This window comes from Vitis vinifera, chromosome 7 (assembly GCF_030704535.1).
Source record: "Vitis vinifera cultivar Pinot Noir 40024 chromosome 7, ASM3070453v1".
Classification (NCBI taxonomy): domain Eukaryota; kingdom Viridiplantae; phylum Streptophyta; class Magnoliopsida; order Vitales; family Vitaceae; genus Vitis; species Vitis vinifera.
The window spans coordinates 5469044-5488355 of NC_081811.1; the positions used below are offsets into that span (position 1 = coordinate 5469044).

The 19312-nt window shown below is 39.2% G+C and overlaps 1 protein-coding gene across 2 annotated transcripts in view; it reads right to left on the bottom strand.

Moving 5' to 3' along the window:
• LOC100245180 (uncharacterized) overlaps positions 1 to 19312 on the bottom strand; it is a 95201-nt gene that overhangs the window by 28771 nt on the left and 47118 nt on the right. For both annotated transcript variants that reach the window (XM_002281992.5, XM_059737954.1), the window contains exons 7-11: positions 19051 to 19177; positions 18395 to 18528; positions 18244 to 18303; positions 17767 to 18002; positions 434 to 863 (exon numbers count right to left, since the gene is read on the bottom strand). In XM_002281992.5, coding sequence (XP_002282028.2) covers positions 434 to 863; positions 17767 to 18002; positions 18244 to 18303; positions 18395 to 18528; positions 19051 to 19177 — 987 coding nt within the window. The remainder of the gene's footprint in view (positions 1 to 433; positions 864 to 17766; positions 18003 to 18243; positions 18304 to 18394; positions 18529 to 19050; positions 19178 to 19312) is intronic.

Here is a 19312-nt window from a genome sequence, read left to right on the forward strand (position 1 = left end):
GAAGAAGAAGAAGAAGAAGAAGAAGGAGGAGTAGGAGGAGGAGGACGTTCAATTCTCTGGATGCAGATATCATATCATTTCAACTTTAATAGGAGGAGGAGGATGAGGACGAGGAGCAGAAGAAGAAGGAGGAGGAGATACAATCCTTGATATCTATCACACATCAAACCATCTCCAACTCAATGCAGCACACTATGTAATAGGTTCTCTGGTCTGAAGAGCATTGACATCAACTATATGGACATGGTTTTATTGTCCGGGTACATTCTACTGACAACTTATAATGAGAAAAACAAATATTCACACAATCACAACCATTTGTCCCATCATGCGCATGAATCTGTTAACAAAGTTAAATACAAGCCAGACACTCTAATCCATATTCCCATATAACAAAGTTGATACAGATATAATGGGAAAAGTAGGCATTTACCGTGTACTCCAACATGTTTTTGTATGGTCTTTCAACCTCACGAAGCACAAATGGTTTGCCATTGATGTAGATAACAGGTTCTTCTCGCATATTGTGCCAAAAAACTGGACGGCCAGATTTAGAGCTACCAATCCTCCAAATGACAGATTGAATGCCATCAATGGTTGGATTAGCAACTCCATAAACTGGAAAACCAGGAACCTCTCTGAAGTTAGGTGCACCCTCCACTCTCTCTGGCAAACTTGAGTTTTGACAACCAGGACAGTGGTCACTTTTTAGAACTGTCTGACTTCCAAGAACCTCCCCATTTCTCCGGGCAGCAACTACACCCATCTCGTAAGGGCGGCCATCAGCAGAATCAGCAATCTTTGTTAGAGATGGCTCCAAGTTTGCATAACCAAGTGCACCCATGGGATCCCTCCTGAGCAACCTGTAGAGAAATACTGCACTGTAAGAAGTGAACTTTCCCAAGATTTGAACTCAATATGGCAAAAGACCATACAACATAAAAATCAAAATATGTCAATAATTAATAGTTATGATATGTTAGGAAAAACTATTCTTCAAATAAACTCCAAAAAATTGGCTTTGGATGATCATTCATCCAGAGAAAATATGTCTTTTAATCTCCAAGGCATAAATCCATCCGTGTTGGTGTCTTTGCAGACACAGTATTCTGCAAATCTATACATAAAAATGAAGAGATTGCACTATAAGAATAACGAGTATCAGGAAATACCATTATCAAATTTGAACAGCAGTGTTGTGGCCTTCATAAGAATGTAATTCATTTGCGTGAATCAGGAGTGTAAAAGTCAAAACTTGAGCCACGAGAAGTCTTGGTGAGAGTTGGTCAAATTCAAAGCCTGACTTTTTACCCAGGTCCCCCCTGGGTCCTCAGGTGTGTATCCATGGTTTAATTATTACATGGATGAATAGGTCTTTGTAGGTTTATTTGCCAGTTGAATCTAGCTTCTAAGTTTCTTTTTTCATCTCATTCTTCAGTTGTATTAAGCAACAGAAATTTGTCTATGAAACCATGGAAGAAAGTAAATGATCAAGGATGAAAAATTGAAAGTCTCCCAGAAAAACCAGTTTCTTCTTTTACCAAGGAGGTCAACCATGCAAGCTAGAAGCCAGGAAATCAATGTAAAGGTTTACAGGGAAGAATAGAATCTTCACATGGTTCTTATTGACTTAGATAAAGCATGTGATTGAATGTCTTTTAAGATAATGAGGTGAATTTTATGGAAAAGACGGTACTGAGTAGATGTACTGATGTGATCATTGCCACTTATAATGGAGCAGTAACTACAAGTCAAATCCCATCATGATAGCCTTACAGGATTACACTGAGGTCGGCCCTACCTTTTGGTGTTGGTCATGAACTTACTATGATGACCCAGGATGAGGTCCAACAGTGTATGTTCTATGCCGATGGCATTGTTTTAGTTGATGAAACTTGGGCTTAGAACTATGGAAAGAACCTTAAGTATGATTAAGGCAGAGTATATGGAATTTAACTTTAGTAACATAGGCAAAAAATGGGGGAATAGTTGAAATTGATGTCAAAGGACAACTTGCTGTCCACACTTCTTCTTTCCTTATTTTAGCCCACACTTCTTTCCTTATTTTAGCCCACAATTGTTTCCTTATTTCCCTATTTATTATTCTGTACAATTAGCATACATTATTTGACAGATTATAGTTTACATGTACAGGGCTAGAATCATGCGGGAATTTATTTGCTTTTATTTGCTTTCCATGTATAGCATCCTTGTAAAGTCTATATATAATATACAAAACTCAAGGCCAAGGTATTCGGCCATTCACACAATATTTTGACATGGTATTAGAGCAAGGTTGCTAATTTTTCTTCCCTCAAATTATTTTTTGTTTTCTCGGTTTCGGAGGTGCCTCTCGTGTCTTTCGGTCAAGTCTGTGTTGATCCGTGCTGCACCCAACCACAACCATTTTTCTCGGTATTTCTATGGCTGTCATGGGTCAGTTTTCTTCTGTGATTTTTTTTTTTGTCTATCCTTTTGTCTCGGGTTCTATTTATTTTCTATGGATTCCGCATCTCTGTGTGTTAAGTTTACAGGCACAAATTATTCTACCTGCGCATTTCAGTTTGAACTTTTTCTCAAGGAAAAAGACCTTTGGGGTCATATTGATGGCACGGATGTTGAAAAACCATCCACTTTTGACAAATCTCAGGATGTTGGGTCTTCTCCTTCATGGGCTGTGCTTGATGCACGCATCATGTCTTGGCTTCTTGGTTCAGTGAAGCCTCATATTGTCACCCACTTGCGGCCCCATCGCTCCGCTCAATCTATGTGGGCTTATTTGAAGAAAGTTTATCATCAGGATAACGATGCTCATCGCTTTCAGTTAGAACATGTGATTGCCATGTTTCAACATGGTAGTCTTTCCATCCAGGACTACTACTCGGCATTTCTGACTCTTTGGCATGAATATGCTGATTTGGTTACAGCGGATGTTCCTATTGCCGCTCTCTCAACTATTCAGACTATTCACGCGACTACCCGGCGTGATCAGTTTCTTATGAAACTACGTCCAGAATATGAATCTATCTGCTCCTCTTTACTGAATAGATCTCCTGTTCCCTCTCTTGCTATTTGTTTTGGTGAGTTACTTCGCGAAGAGCAACGCCTTAGTACTCAAGCTATTCTAGAGCAATCTCATGGCAGTTCCGGGACGGCAACTGTAGCTTATGCCGCCCAAGGACGTGGACCACCTATGCATTCTAAAAACTTGCAGTGTTTCTGCTGCAAGGAATATGGGCATATTGTTGCCACTTGCCCTAAGAAGTTTTGTTCTTATTGCAAGAAGAAGGGTCACATTATCAAAAAATGTCGTATTCGCCCCCAGAATCGTCAGGCCCAAGCATTTCAGACTTCGATTATTGTCCCTTCTGTAGCAACTTCTGTAGCACACGACTCTCCTTCAGATGCGTGCTCTGTTCCTGCACCTCCTGCACCAAATTACTGCACCCCAGAAATGGTGCAACAGATGTTAATTTCAGCATTATCAGCAATGGGGTTTCAAGGTAACAATTCTACTAAACTTTGGTACGTGGACTCGGGGGCCTCTAATCACATGACTAACAATCCCACCGCTTTGTGTCATGTTCGGCCCTACATTGGTTAATCTTCCATTCAGACTGCCAATGGTAGCTCTTTGCCCATAGCTGCTATCGGCGATGCCTCTTCTAAGTTCATTGATGTGTTTCTTGCTCCTCAGCTTTCCACAAATCTCATTTCTGTTGGCCAATTAGTTGATAACAATTGTGCTGTTAATTTTTCTGGTAATGGTTGTGTTGTGCAGGACCAGGTAACGGGGAAGCCGATCGCGAAGGGACCTAAAGTGGGGCGCTTGTTTCCACTATTTTTACCGGTTCCAGATTTTTCTCCACTTTCTTCTATTAGGTCTTTTGCTTGTAATAATGTTTCAGATCTTAGTATGGTGCGGCATCGTCGTTTAGGCCATCCCAATACTTAGATCTTATCTCATGTATTGAACTCTGATTTACCTGGTAATAAGGATCGTTCTTCTTTATCTCTTGAGTGTGATTCTTGCAAACTTGGTAAAAGTAAAACTCTTCCCTTCCCTTTGCATGCAAGTAGAGCATCTCACTGCTTTGATCTTATCCATAGTGATGTTTAGGGACCTTCCCCGGTTAGTTCACATGAGAAATTTAAATATTATGTGACTTTCATTAATGATCATAGCAGATTTACTTGGGTCTACTTTTTTCGTTCTAAATCTGAAGTCTTTCGTACTTTCATTGAGTTTTTAGCGCATGTTGACAATCAATTTTCTACTTCTATTAAGACATTACGCACAGATTCCGATGGTGAGTATTTGTCTACTGAGTTTCAAGCATTCTTGGCTTCTAAGGGTATTATTCATCAACGTTCATGTCCCTCTACTCCTCAACAAAATAGAGTTGCCGAACGCAAAAATCGTCATCTTCTAGATGTGGTACGTACTCTCTTGTTAGAATCTTCTGTTCCATCCATGTTTTGGGTAGAGGCTCTAAAAACTGCTACTCACTTGATTAATCGTTTACCTTCTCAAGTCCTACATATGGAGTCTCCCTATTTCCGCTTATTTGCTAAGCAACCTAGTTATGATCACCTTCGTATTTTTGGTTGTATATGCTTTGTTCATTTACCTCCTCATGAGCGACATAAATTATCTGCTCAATCTGTTCGATGTGCTTTCTTGGGATATAATGTGTCAAAAGGGATTTGTTTGCTATGATCCTACATTACATTGTACACCTATTTCTAGGAATGTTATTTTCTTTGAAAATCAACATTTCTTTCCTGTATCCTCTTCTACTGTGGTCCTCCCCTCCTTTGAGCAGCAGTTCTCAGATCTTCATCCACTCAGTTCTCGCTTTCAACCAGGTATTGTGTATACGAGACGCTCCCGCCCACAGTCTCTTTCGGTGGCTCACTCGATATTTGATCCTACCACGCTCCAGATTCAGTTAGTTGCAGCACCTCCAGCACCTTCAGTACATCGCTCTTCTCGAGTGTCTATACCTCCGAATAGGTATGGATTTCCCTCTTCCAGTTCTGGCAATTCTATTTCAGCCCTTACTGCTGCATTGTCCAATTTTGATATTCCCACATGCTACTCACATGTTGCCAAGCATGATTGTTGGTGACAAGCTATGCAGGAAGAAATTGCCGCTCTAGAGGCCAATCACACTTGGGACATTGAGCCCTGTCCTCCCACTATTGTTCCTCTGGGTTGCAAATGGGTTTACTCAGTCAAGGTCCGATCTGATGGAAGTTTGGATCGTTACAAAGCTCGGCTTGTTGCACTTGGGAATAATCAGGAATATGGTGTCAATTATGAAGAGAACTTTGCTCCTATGGCTAAAATGACTATTGTTCGTACGATTCTAGCTCTTGCTGCTTCCAGTGATTGGCCACTACATCAGATGGATGTAAAAAACGTTTTTCTTCATGGGGATCTTAAAGAGTGTATTTATATGAAGCCACCCCCGGGATTGTTTCCCTCTCCGACTTCACATGTGTGTAAGCTTCGTCGCTCTCTTTATGGTCTCAATCAGGCTCCGAGGGCCTGGTTTGATAAATTCCGCACCACTTTATTACAATTTTCATTTAGGCAGAACAAGTATGACACTTCCTTGTTTCTTCGGAAATCAGACATAGGTATTGTTGTTCTTTTGGTTTATGTTGATGATATTATGATCACTAGTTCCGATTCTGCTTTACTTGGTTAGCTTAAAACTCATCTCTCCGAGTCCTTTCATATGAAAGATCTTGGGTCTCTCACATATTTTCTTGGTCTTGAGGTGCATCATAGTCCCTCTGGTATTTCCCTCAATCAACATAAGTATGCGAGTGACTTGGTGGCTACAACTGGTCTACAAGGGGCTACTTCTATTGATACTCCCATGGAATTAAATGTCAAGCTTCACAAAGAGGAGGGCGACTTACTTGTTGATCCCAGTTTATACAGGAAGTTGGTGGGTAGCCTTGTTTATCTCACCATTACTAGACCGGACATTTCTTTTGTTGTACAGCAAGTCAGCCAGTTCCTTCAGACTCCTCGTCATCTTCATTTGGCTGTTGTCCGTAGGATCATACGCTATGTTCAAGGCACTTCTACTCGTGGCTTGTTCTTCCCTGCATGCAATTCTACTCGCCTTGTTGCTTATAGTGATGCTGATTCAGCTGGTTGTGTGGATACCCGTCGCTCCATCACTGGTTGGTGTGTGTTCTTAGGTGATGCATTGATATCTTGGAAAAGTAAGAAGCAAGACAGAGTCTCTAAGTCATCTACGGAATCTGAGTACCGGGCGATGTCTCTTGCTTGTTCTGAAATCATTTGGCTTCGAGGTTTGCTTGCGGAGTTAGATTTTTCTGAGATCGATCCTACACCTCTACATGCCGATAATACAAGTGCTATTTAGATCACGGCCAATCCTGTCTATCATGAGCGCACAAAGCATATTGAAGTGGACTGTCACTCTATTCGTGAAGCCTTTGAAGCTCGTGTTATCACTCTTCCACGTATTTCCACTGACTTACAAGTTGTTGATATCTTCACCAAGGCTCTCCCTCGTCATCGATATTGCTTGCTAAGTAGCAAATTGATGCTTGTTGATCAACCTGCATCAATTTGAGGGGGGCTGTCAAAGGACAACTTGCTGTCCACACTTCTTCTTTCCTTATTTTAGCCCACAATTATTTCCTTATTTCTCCATTTATTATTCTGTACAGTTAGCATACATTATTTGACAGATTATAGTTTACATGTATAGGGCTAGAATCATGCGGGAATTTATTTGCTTTTATTTGCTTTCCATGTATAGCATCCTTGTAAAGTCTATATATAATATACAAAACTCAAGGCCAAGGCATTCGGTCATTCACACAATATTTTGACAGATCATTCATCATAGAAGGGAGATTGAAGAGGCATTGCAAATAGCATTAGTGTAGGATGGTTAAAGAGGAAGAAATGCTTCTGAATTATTGTATGATCATCAAAATAGACATCCAGTTAGAGGAAAAATATTACAAGATAGCACATTTTCATAAGCGAGCACCAAGAACAGATTACAGAATGTCAAAGGGAGTGTAAACCAAGTCTAAAATATGTAGACAAATTCCACTCCTAGAAAAAACAAAGAAGCCATGTAACCATCACCCCTCAAAGCATGAGAACAACACATGCTATCAATGAAATCTATCTCCTGTCCACTAGATTTTGTCATCCAAGTATATCATGATCACAAGATTATGTCTATCATCTTCCTCATAGAGTTTGGCCTCCTAAAGATTTCTTCTATTGCACTCCTTCCAAATTTATACACCAAGCCTCCACTCTTCCCTGGCTTATGTGTGCATATTTTCTTCCTTTACAAATGAAAGGGTTTGATCATTGACATTCTTAAGACTTTTCACGGTGAACTCTTTTTACAAAGCTCTCTATGCTCTCCACCACCCCACACCCCACCCCCCCTGCTCTTTTGTCTTGACCTCTTTTGCACCTAGTAATTTAATCTAGAACTCAAAAGTTCCATTGAAGGTTATGGAATTTGCTTGGCTTGTGGCTAATAAGAGGGTTAATACCAACAACATGTTTCAGTTGAGGAGGCCTTCTAAAGCTCTTGGTCCATATCATTGCATTATGTGCATGAAGAGTAATGAATCAGCCAATCATCTCTTTTTCATTATCCCATTGCAATAGTTATTTGGTAAGGATTGTTTTGCTTCACCAATCTTGAATGGGTCCCTCCTAGAGGCATAGAAAAAATGATGGAAATCTCCCTTAAGGGCTTTGAAAGCCTTCCAAAAGGGAAGATTCTTTGGTAGGTGGTTGTTTTATCCTTAATATGGTTGGAAAGGAATGTAAGGATATTCAAGGATAGATAGAGATCTATGGATGTCATTTGGGACTTGATTTACGTTCACTCTTCCTTTTGGGACTCAATGACCAAGCCTTTTGCATATATCCCTTTGTTTATTTTAATGTTAGATTGGAAGAGTGGTTGTTTCTCAAAGGTTGATGAAGAAAGTATTGATTGGTTGTTGTCTCCCTCCAATAGATTTGGTAAAGTTAAATTTTGATGTATGTTCCTTAGGTAACCTTGGTCAATGGGTATTGAAGTTGTGATTAAGGATCACTCCGATACAGTGCTGAGAGTCTTCTCCAAGTAGGCAAAAGTGGGGTTGGCTATTGAGGCAAAGATATGCATTGTTGGAGGGTTTGTTGCAAGATAAAGCTTTAGGCCTTTCCACCCTAACTATAGAGGATGATTCAATTACTGTTATATCTTAGGCAATTAATAAGGAAAGAGCTCCATGAAAGTTTGATAATTGGATGTGCAAAACATAGATGTTGTCGGTGAGTTAGGTTTCTCCCTCACTTAGATTCCCCATTCAGCTAACCATGTCACAGATCAATTAGCCAAACAAAGAGCTAAGCTTTTGGCTTCCTTTGTTGGAGACTTTCTTCCCCTTTGAGTGTGCTATATTTTTATTCTTCATACATTGGTTTTTATTTGTAAGGTTGGGTTGGTCATTGCGAGGCTTTTTTTTTTTTTTTTGTTGGGACATCCTTGAAGGATTGCTCATCCTTCATGCATTTATCTTTCAGGATAAATGAATTTGTTTGTTTCTGTTCAAAAAAAAAAAAAAAATTGAGTAGTTTGAGAACAAATATGCAAAATGTGTAGTTTCCATACACATTTTGGAGTTTTCTAGAAGCACATCCAAAAAACAAGTGAATAAAAGTGTTGAGAAACAAGCTATCCAATTGGTTTTTGGGCAAGTATCAGAATTGAAAATCAATTTAGAAAAAAACATCCTATTTGGTATTAATACAAGTCAAGAGTTGTTGTCTAGTTTGGCTTTGATCCTTAATTGCAAAGTGTTAGAGTGACCTTGGTCTTATCTGGGTCTTCCCTTAGAAGAGAACCCAATGACAATAAGTTTTTAAAATCTGGTGGTTGAGAGAATTTCGAGGAGGTTGGATGGTTGGAAAAAGGCCTTTTTGTCACTAGGGGGAGGATTGCCATAATGCAATCAAGTCTATCTCACATCCCTAGCTATTTCATCTCCTTCTTCAAGATCCCAGTATCAATAGCCTCAAAGATTTGAGAAATTGCAAAAGGATTTCCTCTGGTCAAGGGTAGAGGAAGGATAAAAAAATCATCTTATTAGGTGAGATGTTGTTTGTAAGCCAAAGGAGTTAGGAGGTATGGGAATTGGGAAGACTTCCTCAAGAAATCGTACTCTTTTAGGGAAGTGGCCTTGGAGGTTCCCTAGGGAAAGGAGTGGTCTTTGGCATTAGGTTATTACGAGTATCTATGGGACACATCCTAATGGATGAGACACCAACATGGTGGTTAAATGGTCACACAGTTGTCATTGGAAGGCTATTACACAAGTTTTTCAGAATTTCTCCCCATATATCCGTCTTGTGGTGGGGAATGGGGAGAATATCCATTTTTAGGAAGATCTATAGAGGGGTGACCAACCTTTGTGCTCACAATTCTCTAGTCTTTATAAAGTTATTTCTGTCAAAAACCTCACCGTCTCAGTTGTCCTTGGTAATTCCTATCCACTCTCTTGGAATTTTAACTGTCATTGCAATCTCACTGATATAGAAATTGAACTCCTTTAGAAACTCATGTCTTTCCTTAGTTCAATGCATTTGTCTCCTTCTATGGTAGATTCAGAAGTTTGTCTTTGTCCTCCTCAGGCTTGTTTACTATAAAATCTTTTTTCTTGGCATTGTCTAATTTCTCAAATCTCATCTTGTTCCTTTTACCAAGTTTTTGTGGAAATCAAAAGCCCCTTGAAAGGTTAAGGCCCTATAAATCCCTTGGTCCTCAATGGTGCATTTTATGTAAAGGAAATGGAGAATCGATTGACTACTTTTTTCTACATTACCCATTAACTATTGGGCTATGGCACAAGCTCTTTAGTTTAGCAAGAGTGGATTGGGTTCCACCAAGGAGTATTGGAAACATGATGATTATTGCTTTTAGAGGTTTGAGGAATTCAATCAAAGGCAAGACACTTTAGCAAATTGCATGCCTTACTTTAATGTGAATTGTGTGGCAAGAGAGAAACACTAGGATTTTTTAGGATAAGGGGAGATTGAAAGGGATGTTGTGAGATTTACTTCACTTCTACTCCTCTTTGTGGGCCTCTTGTACTGTTGCTTTTAGAGGAGTTCCACTTAGTGTTATACAATTCAATTGGCTTGCAATTTATGATTCAAAAGTTTGAGATAGTTGAGGGTTATCTTTGTATATAGATTTGTATAAAAGGGTGTCTTCTTACTTTGATTAGAATTTGTATTTTGCTGGAAGAACCTCTCATCCTTCTCTTGTACCTTTACCATTGTTATCATTAATATAATTTTTTTTTTTGTTTCTAATAAACAAAAAAAAAAGTGTTGAGAAACATGGAACCAACCAAGCTGGTGGATGGCCTGTACATAGAGATTTGTTTCTTAACTAAAGGCTGAAGTTTCTCCTTAGTTAAGGCTGATTTATTTCCTAAATTAGCCTAATTGATTTTCCTGCTCTATAGTATATTTTCTTATATATAATTTTTTTCCTCATTAGTAATTTACTTCAATTGTTTTAATATTACATAAATTTTAGTTTCTCCTCTGTATGTAAACCTGTTGTATATGTTGTAATTTTCAACACATCAATTGAATGAAATTCAGTTTATTTCTCCTCTAAACCAGCAAGAAACAAGAGCCCTAAAACTGAAAAACAGACGCCTAATGTTTTTTTTTTTTTTTTGATAGGAAACAACAAAGGGATATATTGATAGAAAAAAGAAGTACAAGAGAAGGATGAGGAATCCTTCCACCAAAAAAAACTAAACTACAAGAATACAAAAACAAGAAAATACAAAGTAAGAACATACAACCTCTCTAAATTAGACCAACCCATTGGAATTACACACCGCTAGTCAATCAAGTTGTAACACATTAAGGGGAGCCCCCTTAAAAACCTTAGAACAAAAAGCCCAAAGAGAAGCAAGGAAATGAATAGAATCCCAAATATTCTCTGAATTCTTTGTTTTATCCTAAAAAATCCTCTCATTTCTTTCCCACCACACAACCCAAATTAAAGCAATGCACGCAACTTGCCACAAAAATATCCCTCTCTTAGATAAACCAAAACCATTATAATTGATGGATAGCATGTCGGAAATGCTCCTCAGGGGAACCCAATCCATCTTGGCTAACTGAAATAATCTGTGCCACAACCCCATCGTCAAAGAGCAATGTAGGAAAAGATGATCTACCGATTCTCCATGCTTCATGCACAATTTACAAATATCAGGACTAAGAGCTTTGTAGGGTCTTCTCAATTGTAACAAGTCATTAGTATTTACCTTCTTGTATGCCACTAACCAGACAAATGACTTGACTTTGAAAGGGACTTGAGAATTCCCAACAAACTTAGTAGGGAAAACTGGAGGAGAACCAAAAAATTGGGATAAAGCAAGAAAGAAAGATTTGACTGTAAAAAACCCTGAAGAAGATAAAGACCAGGATCTTGCATTTGAAACCAAATGTGATAAATGCAAACCATCAAGTGACCACATGAGGCCTTCTAAATCTTCTATCTCAGAATCGGAAAGGTTACGGCGGAAATTAAAATTCCAAGAGAAGGGATGAGTAGAACCGAGAAATGAAGAAATAGGAATATTTTTATCCGTGACTACTCTAAATAGTCTTGGATATTGGGATCCCAAAGGTTGGTCCCCTCCCCAAAAGTCTTCCCATAATCGAATTTTTTCCCCATCTCCTACCACAAACCGAGTAAACTTGGAAAACTCCTGAAAGACTTGTGCAACAGCCTCCAAGGACAACGATGTGACCATCTGACTATAGTGTTGGCATCCCAACATTAGAGTGTGATCCATAAATGCTTAAAATAACCTAATGCCATAGAGCTGAACTCTCTCTAGGCTACCTCCCCAACCATTTCCCTAAGAGAGCGAGATTCCTTAGAGAAATCTTCCCAAATCCCAATCCCCCTTTTGCCTTCAGATTACACACTACATCCCAACTAACAAGATGATCTCTTTTACCTTCCCCAACCCCTGACCATAAAAAATCCCTTTGCAATCTCTCAATTTTTGCAGCCACTGAAGCGGGTATCTTAAACAAGGATAGGAAGTAGCAAGGCATGTGGGTGAGGCAAGATTTGATAAGAGCTATCCTACCTCCAAAAAATAAATAAGCCTTTTTGTCACCCATCTAATTTTTTTGAGATCCTCTCAATCACTGGATCCCAAAAGCCACAAACCTTAGGATTCCCTCCCAAAAGAAGACTCAGGTAGAGTATAGGCCAACCAGAAGCTTTCCAATCAAGCAACTCGACTAACCTAGAAAGATGAGTCTGTTCAAGATTGATGCTATAAATATTACTCTTGTCAAGGTTAACCTTAAGCCCAGAAATATGCCCAAACACTAGCAATAAACTCTTAAGAGTCTACAATTCTTCCTCACTAGTGTTAGAAAAGAAAATGGTATCATATGCAAATTGCAAATGGGACACCCTTGTTCTGTTCCTACCCACCCTGAAACCCTCCAACGAATTTCTTTCATCTGCTCTCAATAACATCCTGCTTAATACATCTACGACTAAAGTAAACAAAAAAGGGGATAAAGAGTCGCCTTGTCTTAAGCCTCTAGATGCCTTGACCCACCTTTTAGCGTTTCCATTCACTAAGATTGCATAAGATATCGTAGACAAACAACCTCTCATCCATTTCCTCCATCTAGGACTAAACCCCTTCTTCTCCAACACATGATCCAAAAAATCCCAACTCACACGGTCGTACGCCTTTTCAAAGTCAATTTTGAAGACGACTCCTTCCTTCCCTGATCGTCTTTTCTCATCCACTATCTCATTGGCTATGAGAACTACATCCAATATTTGTCTCTCTTGAACAAAAGTGCCTTGAGTAGAATGGATAGTTTCATATAGTACCCCTCTTAGACACCCCGATAGCACTTTGGCTATTATCTTGTAAAGACTAGTGATCAAGCTAATAGGTCTAAAGTCTAAGATTTTCTTTGTCATGCTTTTTTTTGGGCAATAGAACTATGAAGGAGGCATTAGTGCTTTGATTGATAATCCCGCTTCTGTGAAACTCTGCAAACACTCTCACTAAATCCTCCTTGATCACATCCCAACAATTTTGAAACACTGCAATGGTAAAGCCATCAGGCCCCGACGCCTTATCCCTATCCAACTGAAAAATGGCCTTAGAAATCCCTTATTCAATAAAAAGGGAGTCCAACCTAGACGCACTCTTTTCAAATATAAGGGACCAATCTAAGCCTTCAACTCTCCAAGACTCTCCAGTAGGACTCGCATAGAGCTTTTCAAAGTAAAGTAAAATCTCCTCTGTGATGCTCTCAGAATTATTCAACACTAAGCCTCTTTCATTCTCCAACACCTTGATAAATTTCCTATCTCGCCTGTCATTAACCACTTTATGAAAAAACTTTGAGTTACGATCCCCTTTCTTAACCCATTTCACCCTAACTTTTTGTCTCCAATGAATTTCTTCCCTCAAAATTAATTTCTCTAGCTCCCCTTTTCTTAAAGCTCTTTGAACTAAAAGTTCAGAAGTGAGACCCCCTACTTGCTCAATGCCATCAAAGTTAGCCATTTCATTCAAAATGCTTTTTTTCCTTTCATTTAGCTCTCTAAAACAAACCTTATTCCACTCTTTCAATTTGGCCTTAATGAATTGTAATTTCCCCATGAACTTGTGACCTTCCCACCCGTTTCCTTGAAAACCTCTCCACCAACTTCCAAAGCACTCCTTGAAACTAGGATTTTTTTATTATTATTATTGGAAACGACACAAAGATATATAGATAGAAAAAAGAAGTACAATAAGAAGGATGAGAAATCCTCCCACCAAAGACAACTAAATTACAGGAAAATACACAGAAAACAAACGAAGTCTCTATAAAGGACCAATTCTTATGGAGTACACACCACTAACCAATCAAGTTGTATCACATTAAAGGGAGTCCCTTAAATGCCTTGGAACAGAAAGCCCAAAGAGAAGCAAGGAAAACAATAGAGTTCCAAAGAAACTCTGACTTCCTTGCTTTATCCTCGAAAACTTGAAACTAGGATATTGCAACCACATATTCTCAAACCTAAAATGTGTTGGGCCCCACTTGAACGGGTTGGTATCCAAAACTATCGGCCAATGATCCGATGTCCTTCTAGGAAGAACTTCTTGAAGGCTTTGAGGAAAGAAATGCTCTCACTCATTTGAGTAAAGAAATCGATCCAATCTCTTACACACGGGAGACTCTTGCATGTTTGACCAAGTGAATGGTGCGTTCCGTCAAGGTGGATCAAGCAATTCACATTCTCTTATAAAACCATCAAAGTCCTTCATGCTTGAAGTTAAACTAGAACCTCCCAATTTTTCTGAACTTCTCCTTATGACATTAAAATCACCGCCCACACACCATAACGGAAAAGATAGGCCAAAAATGTCTAAAAGCTCCACCCAAAAATCCTTCCTAAGTAAGGGACTGTTTGGGCCATAAACTGTGGACAACCATAGAGGTCTGCATTCATCCAAAGCAAACTTGATTAAGACCAAAAAGGATCCTATTACCACCTCCTCACTGCGCAGTTTTTTAGAATCCTAAATAATCAAAATCCCACCTGAAGCCTCGCATGCCGGAAGAGCAGCCCATTCCTTATTTCTGACTGTCCAAACACTACCCACAAACCTTCTATCACACTCCACCTTTTTTGTTTCCTAAATCATCACAACATACAGATTCTCTAACCTTAGAAAATCTTTAACCACCCTTCGTTTTTTCCTTGATCCCAAACCCCTGGTATTCCAACTAATTATTTTCATGGAAAAACCTCACAGACACTAAACCTCTGATCCAGTTCCAACAGGTCTCACATACCAGTGGAGCATCTGCTCTTCCTCCTGGAATATACCTTAATATCCAGAGAGCTTAAAACCTCACGCACTTTAGCCATTTTCCTGGGGGAAAGGCCTTCTATTTGGAACTCGCCCAATAGGGAGACCACAGCATCACCTTGGCTAATTGTAACCAGGTTGGAAACCTCATTAGGCAAATTGGGTTTAGACTTAATGGGGTTAAAACTCTCGGGCAACTAGTTTGAATAAGCAAACTGGGACTCCACCACATCAAGGTTAGGATTGCCAATAGATTTTTGACATAAAGTACCATCATCGTCTTTTTTGGAAAAAATTTCAAAGATTACTCGATTTTCCATAGGAAACTGAGACTGAATGACTGAACTAGGAAGATTTGGAACAGACGGACTCAGAAAAGGAAGTGACAAACCATAAGAAGGGGGAAAAGAAGACAAAGGTGACTAAGAATGTGAAGACGAATTTACCTCCATGTTTTCCACTACCAACATTCCACAATTCCCCTTAAAGTTGAGCCCTTTACCTCTGATTTCTGGATTAGAAGGCAAAACCGTGACTGATGAACCACGAAGATCGGACCCCACTCGGCCCGAAAATCCTTCTTTGTCTTCTTCAAAATAGGGTTTGCGCAAAGCCACTTCGCCTTTTGACAACGAAGTCCCTTCCCCTGAACACCGCTTTTGAATCCTTGACTATTGACAATAAATGAGAGGACTCGCACTAAATCCTCGTTCCAACTGAGATCCCGCCCCGAAAGCCTCTTCCTTTGGAAACTCTTCGCTATTTGACGATGGCTTCCCGTGCAAAAGAGGCTCGCTGCGACTTCAAAGTCCTTGTCGGCGATCAAAACTTGGAGGAAAAAGGGTAGTCCACAACTTCTTTGAACTAAACTTCACTTCCTTCTTCGCGGAGCCTCTCATCTGATCATCAGGATACTGATACAACTTTCCTCTTTCCCACTGCAGAAGCTTCTTCTCTTCGTAACAAACCCATCTTATCAAAGGGCTTCTTTCCTCCTTTTCTTTGGCCCAACCACGATGGGCCTTTTAAATTACAACCCACTTTTGCAATAGTTAGTAGACTAGGATTGGGAAGAGACTGGGCCTTTCTCTCAAAGGCTCGACCATTCTCATCTGAGAAAGCCTCGTCCCCGCCGGCCCTAGCTACGCCCGCCTTCTTTGTCCCAACTTGCCCAATGTTCAGTTTTTTTGAATTCAAACTGGGCAACGAGGGAGGTAGGAACCAGCTGTTCCCCACCTCTTAACCTTTCTTTCCACGTGTCCCCACTGGAAAAACTTTAGCCATAATCCTTTCTCCTCCCTTCTTCTTTCTGCCAGCTTCCCTAACACGAAAACTTCCTCTAGCCGTTGATCTATCTCTCTCCGCCCACCTTCCACCACTTGTCCCCGAGTGAGAATGTTGTTGAGACAAGAAGGTTAACAACTACTAGAAAGAAATCTTAAAATGGTGTCTGAATAACAACATGTGCAAGGAATGCAGAACCTATTAAGGATGTTTCAAGGGTGAAGAAGTTGGCCACAAATCAATATTGCCTTAAACCCTACACTACCCCTGGTACTAAAGGTAAACAACTGCCAATTGAAGAAAGAAATGAAGAATGTGAAGAAATAAATGGAGGACCAACTTTTGCTGGTGAGATTGAAGGAAATTTAAATTACAAGGAATTCCTTGCATTAATTATGACAAATATAGTCTTGATGCCTATGCATGAGATTGAGGAATTCCTTGCATTAGTTTGACTTTGGAGGGAACTCTGGCTTTCCAAATAAAAATTAGCCTGAGGCAAAGCAAAACAATGATCATTATCAGAAAGAGCACCAAAAATTGACCTAGGAGAGAACAAGCTTGAAGGAAGTGAAGTCCAAAACCCCTCGTCTTGTTCACAAAAGATGAAGACAAACAAACAAAAATCAAAAAGAGCAAAAGAGAGAAGAAGTCATCAATTTTCTTATTTGATAGGTTATACTGAAAGTTAGAATTCCAAGAAAGGACACTCGAGACCAGAAGGATATGGGAAATAGGGATTTCCCAAGCCTTTAGAATTAGAAAGAGATTTGGACAGAGAATGTTGCAGGTCTTATTCACCTATCAGAGGTCATCCCAAAATTGAATTGTGGAGCCATCACCAAATGTGAAACAAGTAAACTGAGAGAAATCTGTGAAACCATGGGAATGGCTTTCTAGGCAAATAAGTGAACCATCTAACCTCGACATTGGAATCCCATCAATTAGCATCTATCCTATGAAAGTCTTTAACAACACTTGATCAGGGAGAGTCATGATCCTAGGAAATCTCTGAAGCCACTTACCTAAGAGAGCTCCATTCCTTAGGGAAACCCTACCTAATCCCAATCTTCATTCACTCGAACACTTCCAAACCTAACACTAATTTAAGAACAATAACTTTTTCCCAACACTTGACCAAAAGGTGGTGGTCAATTTTCTATTATCAAACATGCTGAATAGGCGGAACCACTTATTCTTTTACTTGGCAGCAGTTACTGTGGCTATGAAAACAACGCCTAATATACTTGAGGAGATAGAGCATATTAATGTCCTGTAATTCAACATGCATACCTACACTCTCGCGTGTCTGTCAGCATTTGCTCAAATGAATCACTGTTTGACTCATTTGATCTAGCATAATTAAATGCATGCAGAAACAAACACTACTACTACTAACATCAATGCTTAAAATAATCATCTTTCTTATTCCTAACACAATAAAAAATCTGAACCATCTTAAAAAAGAAAGTTGACAATGAACTTGGAAATTTACATAAAAGTATACATGTATGCTACCTGCGAATTATGCTATACAGTTCAGGCCTTGCTCTCATCCAGTCAGCAAAACTACTGTGGCCAAATGAATCAGGGTGGAGTGCTGCCCTATCTGTGTGGATATATACAGCAAAGCATATAAGAAAGTAATATCTTTCCAAGTACTCCACAAAAAACGAAAGCAATGCCTCCCTCTTCATCTCATCTCGTTGGCGCAGAATACTATTGCGATATGTAGCAATTGCTTCACGTAAGTTCTGTAGCTCAATCCACAAGAAAAAAAGACTTTAAAAATGTGAAAATCTAGAAGATAAACCATGAAAACAGAACTTTACAGTCATGAGGGAATGAAAGGTTCCATTTTGGATGCAACCAATTCAACAGATAGATCAGAAGAAAGTTTATTTCAGATGAACTTTTTTAAAAATTTGGAACCAGAGAAAAGTTTATTTCAGATGAACTTCTTTAAAAATTGGAACAAGAACTTACAAACTATACCTGCATGGAGGCACACTTGTCAATGACTTTATCCACTTGTCTTTTGCCTTCAACACCCCCCTGAAGTCATATAACTGAAAAATTCAAAAACCTGCTAAATGTAATGTGGAACAAAGATTATATGGAATTAAAAGTCACCAATTTCAAGCACCTCTAACACCCGGATCAAGCTTCTTATGGCTGCATATTCTCCCCTACGAATTGCCTCCTCTGAGTTTGGCAAATGGTCAGACACATTGGTACCAGAGTCAAAAACTTTACCAATTGAATCAGACCTTGGCATACCTATTTATGTAAACAAAACATACACAACAAAAAAATTACTATTGAGAGCAAACAAATAGGTGCACTTATATGTGGGGAAGAGAGAGAGACACAGAGAGTAAGAGAGCTGGTAAAATATTTGACAATTGAACTCGTTAAACATAAAAGTAAAAATAGGTGCATGGAAAATCCAGAATATTCCCAGTAGTCATTGTTTAATGAATTGAGATGGGGCAGGCCAAGATGGTTTGAAGTTTGAAAACATGCAAGGAGCAGCTAAAAAAGCACTTGTAAGGATGTTCTATAATGTCAGTAGCAGGCTCTAAAAGAATAAAAGAATGACAAAGAACATGAAATTGCATTATGTAAAAAGGATAAATATTCCCACAATCTATCAGAAAAGTTGATCTAGCTAAAATGGAATAGCTAAACAAGATTTGGACAGCTGAGGCTTAGATCATGTTCATGACATTGATGGCATATTCTATTAATGGTTCAAGGATAAGTATCTTAAGGTTGGATAGAGAAAGCAATAAAGACTACCAGAAGCACCAATTCGGTTAAGGTAAACCAAAGTAGCAATCACCATCCCAGTTGTGGTTCGTCCACGCCCCATTTGACAATTGAAAATTATCTCTGTATTTATATTAGCTTGAGAAATTTTATGAACCTGAAAACATAAAGAACAAGTGTCAAGTCAGCAAATACATTTAAGGGAAATTGTGAATGCAGCTTTTACATTACCATGCAAAGACTAGAAATCCATCCTTCCTGTAGAAATGTAATCTGCACAGATACATGCACA